Source organism: Gossypium raimondii, chromosome 9, assembly GCF_025698545.1.
Source record: "Gossypium raimondii isolate GPD5lz chromosome 9, ASM2569854v1, whole genome shotgun sequence".
Lineage (NCBI taxonomy): Eukaryota > Viridiplantae > Streptophyta > Magnoliopsida > Malvales > Malvaceae > Gossypium > Gossypium raimondii.
The window spans coordinates 5,278,174-5,287,173 of record NC_068573.1 but is presented as its reverse complement, the minus strand read 5'-3'; the positions used below and the strand labels follow the sequence as shown (position 1 = coordinate 5,287,173).

At 33.2% G+C, this 9,000-nt stretch overlaps 2 protein-coding genes across 2 annotated transcripts; one reads left to right on the top strand and one right to left on the bottom strand.

The window, feature by feature from the left end:
* Nucleotides 1-314: 314 nt before the first annotated feature.
* On the top strand, nt 315-4,107 carry LOC105798222 (probable leucine-rich repeat receptor-like protein kinase At1g35710). The gene is made up of 2 exons (XM_012628208.2): nt 315-3,385; nt 3,626-4,107. The coding sequence occupies exons 1-2, from the start codon at nt 559-561 to the stop codon at nt 4,009-4,011; spliced, it is 3,213 nt and encodes a 1,070-aa protein (XP_012483662.2). The 5' UTR covers nt 315-558; the 3' UTR covers nt 4,012-4,107.
* A 1,527-nt stretch (nt 4,108-5,634) lies between these two features.
* LOC105798221 (40S ribosomal protein S9-2) lies at nt 5,635-7,451 on the bottom strand. The gene is made up of 3 exons (XM_012628206.2): nt 7,345-7,451; nt 6,626-7,007; nt 5,635-6,032 (listed from the first exon to the last, which is right to left on the bottom strand). The coding sequence occupies exons 1-3, from the start codon at nt 7,370-7,372 to the stop codon at nt 5,849-5,851; spliced, it is 594 nt and encodes a 197-aa protein (XP_012483660.1). The 5' UTR covers nt 7,373-7,451; the 3' UTR covers nt 5,635-5,848.
* Nucleotides 7,452-9,000: the final 1,549 nt, after the last annotated feature.

Here is a 9,000-nt window from a genome sequence, read left to right as displayed (position 1 = left end):
CTTCAACAACAACATATTGAAGTTTTTATATTTTTTTTTAGTATTGTTATATAGAATTTTTCTATTTTTTAAAATAAATTTAAATTTTTTATAATTTTTATATAGTATTATTATACCAAATGTGGCTTTTTAACATTGGTGTGATATAAAAAACAATTAAAACAAGTTGATTAATTTGGAAGTCAAGGTCTTCCATTAAGGCTTGCCATCAGAAAGCCCATGACCCACGCAAAAACCAATAATGTCTTCATTTACAGTTTCTACTCTGAACACGTTCGGGATTTTGTGTATAATCATGAGAAAAATCTAAACTACAACAGGCAGAGGGGTTGTACTTCAATCTTCAAAGACTGTATTTTAAAACTTTCTATATTTTCTGCTAGAATTTTCTCTCACTCAAGGTATTTATGATTTTTTAAAATAATTTTTAAATTTTAAAAGGTTTAATTAATTTTTTTAGTTAGTTTCAAAAAAAATTTTAATTTACTTTTTTTTCCAATATTTGTTACTAAAGACTTTGAAATTAATATATATCCAATAAAATTAAATCAGCTTTATATGTATTTAAATAAGCTAAGGTTTGAGAAATGGATTGCAGCTTCAGCCCTCAACTTCATAGCTATGAAATCCTACTGTTTCACTTCTATCCCTTCCTTCTTTTTACTCTCTGTAATTGTAATCACTAGTGGAATTACAAGAGCAACAAACGATGATTCTCAATGGCTGGCAGCAGAGGCAAAAGCATTGAGGGAAACAGGGTGGTGGAGTAATTATAGAAAGAGAGTTGGAGACCATTGTAAGTGGCCTGGTATCCGATGCAAAGCTGGAAGTGTCGTCGAGATTGATCTTAGTGGCCATGGTCTGAATGGGAGCATAACACCTCAAATAGGAGCACTTTCAAAGCTCAGGTACCTCAACCTATCTTTGAATAGCCTTACAGGTGAGTTACCTTCTTCAATTGGAAACCTCACTCAATTGGCAGTGCTTGACGTTTATGATAACTATATTCATTCCATTCCCTTGGCAATTCAGAAGATGGAGAATCTTGTTTCTCTAAATTTGTCACTGAACAGCCTTACAGGTAAGTTACCTTCTTCAATTGGAAACCTCACTCAATTGGCAGGGCTTGATGTTTCTATTAATGATATTCACTCCATTCCACCAAATATTGGAAAGCTAGAGAATATGGTTGATCTTCATCTCTCAAACAACGGGCTTGTTGGTCCAATCCCATCTTCTATCAGCAACTTAACCAATCTTGCCTCGTTGTTCCTTGAAAGCAACAAAATTAATGGATTCATTCCGCAAGAAATTGGGAGACTAAGGAATTTAGTTGCATTGGATCTATCCAACAATAGGCTTGTTGGTCCAATCCCATCTTCTATCAGCAACTTAACCAATCTTGTCTCGTTGTTCCTTGAAAGCAACAAACTTAATGGATCCATTCCGCAAGAAATTGGGAGACTAGGGAATTTGGTTGCATTGGATCTATCCTACAATAGGCTTGTTGGTCCAATCCCATCTTCTATCAGCAGCTTAACCAATCTTGCCTCGTTGTTCCTTCAAAGCAACAAACTTAATGGATCCATTCCACAAGAAATTGGGAGACTAAGGAATTTGTCTGAATTCGATCTATCCTCCAATAGTCTTGTTGGTCCAATCCCATCTTCTGTCAGCGACTTAACCAATCTTTCCTCGTTGTTCCTTCAAAGCAACAAACTTAATGGATCCATTCCACAAGAAATTGGGAGACTAAGGAATTTGTCTGAATTCGATCTATCCTCCAATAGTCTTGTTGGTCCAATCCCATCTTCTGTCAGCAACTTAACCAGTCTTGCCTCATTGTTCCTTCAAAGCAACAAACTTAATGGATCCATTCCTCAAGAAATTGGGAGACTAACGAATTTATTTGCATTGGATCTATCCTCCAATAGTCTTGTTGGTCCAATCCCATCTTCTGTCAGCAACTTAACCAGTCTTGACTCGTTGTTCCTTCAAAGCAACAAACTTAATGGATCCATTCCTCAAGAAATAGGGAGACTAACGAATTTATCTGCATTGGATCTATCCTCCAATAGTCTTGTTGGTCCAATCCCATCTTCTGTCAGCAGCTTAACCAGTCTTGCCTCGTTGTTCCTTCAAAGCAACAAACTTAATGGATCCATTCCTCAAGAAATTGGGAGACTAACGAATTTATTTGCATTGGATCTATCCTCCAATAGTCTTGTTGGTCCAATCCCATCTTCTGTCAGCAACTTAACCAGTCTTGACTCGTTGTTCCTTCAAAGCAACAAACTTAATGGATCCATTCCACAAGAAATTGGGAGACTAACGAATTTATTTGCATTGGATCTATCCTCCAATAGACTTGTTGGTCCAATCCCATTTTCTGTCAGATGCTTAACCAATCTTGCCTCGTTGTTCCTTCAAAGCAACCAACTTAATGGATCCATTCCACCAGGAATTGGGAGTCTACTGAATTTGGTGGCATTGGATCTATCCTTCAATAGGCTTTCAGGTCACATCCCTTCCTCTCTGGGACAGTTAAAAAGTTTGGTCTCTCTCAACCATAATAAGGATTTATGTGGTTCCATTCAAGGCTTCCTTCCTTGCGGTTCATCCCCAACTGTAAATCGAGAAAGAAATAGCAAAGTCAAGCACAATCTTCCTGTCACTACTATTCTGGTTCCAACTTTGTTATTTTCTGTCTCGACTTTTGCCTTGGTGATATTCATCCTATTCCGACGATATAGAGCTAAAGCTTTAAAATCTGATCCAAGTCCAACCAAAAATGGAGATTTATTCTCTATTTGGAACTTTGATGGAAAGATTGCATTCGAAGACATCATCAAAGCAACAGAGGATTTTGATATCAAATATTGCATTGGAACGGGTGGTTATGGCAGTGTTTACAGAGCAGTCTTACCAAGTGGCAAAGTTGTTGCTTTAAAAAAACTCCACCGATTGGAAGCTGAGCAACCGGCTTACGACACAAGTTTCCGAAATGAGATCAAGTTTTTAACAGAAATACGACACAAGAACATCGTCAAGCTCCACGGATTTTGTCTCCACAATCGTTGCATGTTCTTGATTTATGAATATATGGAAAAGGGAAGCTTGTTTTATGCCTTGAGCATTGATGAGGAAGCTGTGGAATTGGATTGGACCAAAAGAGTGAACATTGTCAAAGGTGTCGCACATGCTCTATCTTACATGCATCATGATTGCAACCCTCCAATTGTTCATCGAGACATCTCAAGCAATAACATTTTGTTGGACTCTGAATTGGAAGCTTTTATTGCTGATTTTGGGACTGCAAGATTTCTTGATCCTGATTCATCTAATCGAACTGTAATTGTTGGGACGTATGGATATATTGCCCCAGGTTCTGCACCTTCACTCTCTTCTTTTCCTTTTTATCCATTCTTGGTTTCTGCTGCTTATTTGTTTCGAATTACATATCAGAATAATGAGGGAAACATGTAAGAAAAACAAAATTAAGAAATATCAAATATAAATAAAAAAAATTTTAATTCTAGATTGGAGGATTCAAATGCAAACAGACATGCTGATTACAAAATATAAATTAACATGTATTTAATTATTTTTGTTGTTGTAATTACAGAACTTGCTTATTCGATGGTTGTGACCAAAAAATGTGATGTTTATGGTTTTGGAGTGTTAGCGTTGGAAATATTGATGGGAAAGCATCCTGGTGAATTATTGTCAACACTGTCATCATCATCGTCTCGTGTCCAAAATTTCATGCTAAATGAAATTTTGGACCCTCGATTATCAACCCCGAGAAGTCGAAAAATGGCAGGAGACATCGCTTTTATTGCTGTTATTGCTTTTGCATGCTTACGAGCTAGACCTAAAGCTCGACCAACAATGAAATTAGTGTCTCAAGAATTCCTACACATCAAGTCCCCAATTGCAATACCTCTTCATGAAATATCATTGATCGAACTTAGGAATCATGAGATGTTTATGGGCGACGAAAATCACTAATAAATAAATGATTTGAAGTTGATGTAATAATATAGGAACCAATGGAAAGTGATAAGTAGAATTAATCTTCACCAAGGCACGACATTGGTATTCATAGTTACTTTCTTGTTTTCCTACAAAATATTTAAAATTTTGGGTTGAAAAACATAACTTTTAATAATTAAAACTACATTTTAGCAATCAAGATTAATTTGCAAATTTGAACACCAAATGATGGTGGGATTAAATAAAATTTATTTTATTTTGATTAAATTCACATTTGAAATTACTTTGGTGAGGGAATGATTGAAAGTAGTATGGTTGATTATGGTCCAAGTCACAAAGCTTTTTAAAGCCTAATTTTGGTCGGCCAAATTTTGTTCATTTCAGGGATGATTTTTTTTTTTAATCAAAACCAAAGGTTAAAGAGCTCAAATTCATTTTGAGAGAGATATAAGTGATAAGTCTGGTTTTAGACTAATTTTAACTCAAATTTACGATATAATTTTTTTTAATCAAGATTGTCATTCTTTTAAATTATTATTAATTTTGATGTCCCAAACTTTTGATATAATAATATTTAAGATAAATTTTATTTATATTTTCTAAGTCATTTGATGAAAATATGATTAGAAATTTTATCAAACATTTTAAAATATTTCAAATACTTGTAGAAGTGTCTAAAAACATTTTTAAATGTGTTCTAATTTATCTAAATGTTTTTATTCAATACCAAAACATTTTAAGTATTTTAAATTCATTTTATACGAGCTTGAAAAGATATAGTGATACCCTAATTGAATTGTATCGATACAATTAGAACAATAAACAAAATTGTGAAACCCTAAGAGAAAGTATTAATATCGATACAAATTGACTTGTACCTATACCATAAGCTCCAACAACTACTATTTTCAAACACTACATTACAATGTAATGTTGTAGAACAGTTGACAACGTTACAACATTAAATTCGGTCATTCAAAATTATTTTATAAGCTCAATCCTTTACTAAAAAGATTGACAACGGTTACTAAAAATACTAATTTAAAAAAGAAAACCAGAGTTAAATTCGTTAAAAAAAAATCTCTACACTTATTAAAGCAATTATAAAGCACTACGTTACACTCCCAAAAAGATACAAGTGTAAACTTTGAGAATATATTATTGATAAAAACAACAACAAACTTCAAATTTAAATCATAAAACTAACTTAAATAACACTAAAAATTACAATTTTACTTCAAAATATCAATTAATAATTAGAAAAATATTATAATATTACCTACAAGTTTACAGATTCACTAAAAGCAGTACTGAGTTGTATTGTTGTAATAATTAATTCCTAAAACCTTACAAAAATTTTCTGAAGAATACCAAATTATTGAATACGTAGGAAATTAAATTAAGCAAATTATAAAAATTCAAAAAATAAAAAAATGGGTAAATTAGTGGTACTTCCAAAAGTTACTTTTTGCATAAGCACTTGAGCTTGGCACCAAGCAAAGCTTCAATGGCCCAATGCTCCAAAACAAAAATACTTAATGATAACACATCATCAAGTGCTCAGTATCTGTAAGTGACACATCGTGAACCCTACAGATTGCCAATCCATCAACATCTTAGCTATAAAATGCATGACAGTGCTCAAAATGGTGAACTATAATTTAAACATTTTAATCTCAAAATAACAAAATTGCTCAATGTAACATAAAATCCGAGACAAATACAAATGCGAACATCCACTACATAAAAGGTCTTGAAACAAAACTCAAACCACGTCTAATAATGTAGGAAATGGTAAGTTCCCATCAGAGGCTCTTTTAGGAGTGCCCTATTGCCAATACTAGCTTAAGGTTTACTCGTCTTCCTCTTCATCACCATCTCCACCAGCGGCCTTCTTGGCAGCTGCTCTCTGATTCTTTCTCTTCACTCTTCCAGGACGGCCACCTCCGAACGGACTTGTCAGAGAGAAGTCGATATGTTTCTGGGAGTCAACCCTCACCATAAAGGATGGGATGTTAACCACCTGCCTTCCGACTCTATTAAGATGAGAGAAAACATTACATTTCGGGGCATTGATATTATCTTGTGGACAACAAAAGCATGCATCGAGCAACAAACATATTCGAGTAGGCTTACATATACAAAACATATCAAACAACGAATCGAGTATCCATCCATCGCATAAAGTAATAAATTGCACAACTTGCAAACCAAAAGCCGCATTGGCACATCAGCAATCAGCCAAGGGATTTTTCAGAAAACTAGAGGCAGTCAATCATGTAAATTCTAAGAAAAGAATCAATGTTCTTTAAGTTTTATATCATGAAAACATACTTCTACTCTAAGCCGAAGTGGTGTTTTAGCTGATGAAGCAAATTCATCATATGTGAATACTTTCAAACAAACATGATGCAACAGAACACCAACTATACAGAGTTAAAAGATACACCATGTGGTATGTGCATTAAAAGACAATAACTGAACATTCTGTGGACACCCTAAATATCATGACATAATCCTAGTAATAAAACAAGCTCAACTTACAACTTCAACATGTGCATCTACAACCAACATGGCAAGAAAGTAAGCAGCCAGCCAAAAAAACAAAAATAAAAATGTAAAACTTTACCTGATGTGACGTTGCCTAATCAACACACGAGCATGGTGAATTGACTTGGCCATACCAGTCTTGAACACAAGTGTTTGCAAGCGGCGTTCAAGGAAGTTCTCAACGGTCAAAGCCAAGACATAATCGAGCTTGTTCTGACTCTCATCCAAAAGTCCATACCTGTTCATCCTACGAAGAAGAGCTTCACCTTCGAAAATACGACGAGGGTTCTTCTCATCAAGAGTAAGAAGATCCCTAGCAGCATTTCTGATTCGACTCAAAGCATATTGAACCCTCCACAACTCCCTCTTACATCGGAGACCATATTCTCCTACAAGCCTCAACTCAGCATCCAAACGTTCCTTCTCGTATGGACGCCTTGGCTTCTTAAATGTCTTCCCATCTATAACACCATATCAATTTCACCAATATATAAATAAAGATAATGAAATAATACAATAATTCCACTACTTAGCAACCCAGAGATCAATAACCTAACCCCAAATGGAGCTAAGACATTATACAGCTTATGGGTATTTGATTCTTTTCAAAGACTACTAAAAAAAAAGCAGAAAAACCCATAAGTAAACATGAATTTTTCCCATTTATGATTATAGAAATTACACCATATAACTTTTCATGGTAAAGATACGAAATCAAATTAAACAACAGAAATAATTTTTTTTCTAAAAAAAGCAAAAGGAAAAAGAGAAGCAAAATAGAGAATGTTTTTAGCTTACAATTGCGGTAGAAACTGACGTGAACCATGGCGGCGTCGGCTTCTTCTCGGAGGCGAGAAAGCGAAAGAGACAAAAACTGGGGAAAATGGAGGAGACCGAATGAGTGTTCTTTATATACAGAGAAATCATTAACCCTAATGTTCTCTTTTGGGGCTTTTAATGGGCTTAATTTGTTTGGGCCTATTAAATCTAAACTCAAAACAAATTTATTTTATTTATTTACATAAAATTTTTAGATTCCAATAAATGTTTATATTGTAAAATATTAAAAAAACATAATTATTTTTTAAAAAATGGTTGTAGAATAAAAAATATATATTCTGCCAAAAGTAAGTTTACGGTGTATTATTGTTATTTAAAAAAGGAAAATTGGAAGAAGGTATTTGAGTTTGTATTAGACTTGTCTAAGGGTCGGGTAGTCCATCTAACTCAGTCTGATTTGAATAGGGCTTAGACAAATATGTTTATATTTTGAGGGTTTTTTACAAAAATATTATAAAAAAATAAAAAATAACCAAAATATTATAACTTTTTTTATTTACCAAAATATATATTTTTTTATTTACCCAAAATATATCCAAAAAAAACCTGCAAAAAGGCTGCACCGATTTGACGGCACATTGGTTAGGCCAATGGCGGCACCAATGGTGCCAAAACCATTGGCGGCACCAATGCCATAATAGGGGGGTCGGTGGTGGGGGGCAGAAGGAGAGGGAAAGAAAGAAAGAAAGAAAGAAAGAAAGGAAGGAGAGGAAAGAAAGAAAAATAAGGAAAGAAAAGGAAAGGAGAAGAGAAAAAAAAAGAAAGAAAGAAGAAGAAGAGGAAAGGAGAAGAAAAAAGAAAGAAAGAAGGAAAGAAAAGGAAAGGAGAAGAGAAAAAAAAAAGAAGAAGAAGAGGGAAGGAAGGAAAAAAGATTAAAAAGGTAATTTTTTTATAAATTTAAATTTTTTGTAATATTTGTGTATTTAAAATTTATGTTATGTACATTATATGTATTTTATTATTTTATTTAGCATATATATTATATTTAGAATGAAAAATTAATGATATGTACATTGTATGTTGATTAGGATTTTATTTTATGAAATTTACTTAGAATTTGAAATTAAAATTTTGGAAAATAGCATTAAAAGTAAAATTAATGACAAAGAAATATGTTTAAGAAAACATAAAATACTAAAAGAAAAACGGAAATTGTATATTCATCGAAAATAATAAAATGCGAAAAAAATGCGAAAAATGTACATGTAATAAATTTCAAACATAATAAATTGAAATAATGTAAAATTATTGTTGAAACCGTTTTTTTTTAAAACAAAAATTTTAGGTTGTCGACTTTAAAAAATGAAAATTAGGAGTTGTCACCAATCTTTTATTGATGTATGATTAGATCACCTAAAAAAACGGCTTTGGTCTACTAGTTTTAGAAGAATGGATCCGGGAGTCGGTTACATACGAGGAAGAATTAGCACCCTCGTACGCCCAAAATTGGTACCTAGTTAATTAATTAATGTCTTAATGTCGAGAATTTGAAGAAATATAATCCTTAGTAAAAACTTAAAAACGTTACGTATTAAAACCTTTATCATTTCAGAGAAAGAAAATGCCACACCCAATACGTTAGGGCACGACATTTTAATTTTCCCCAAAAATGAA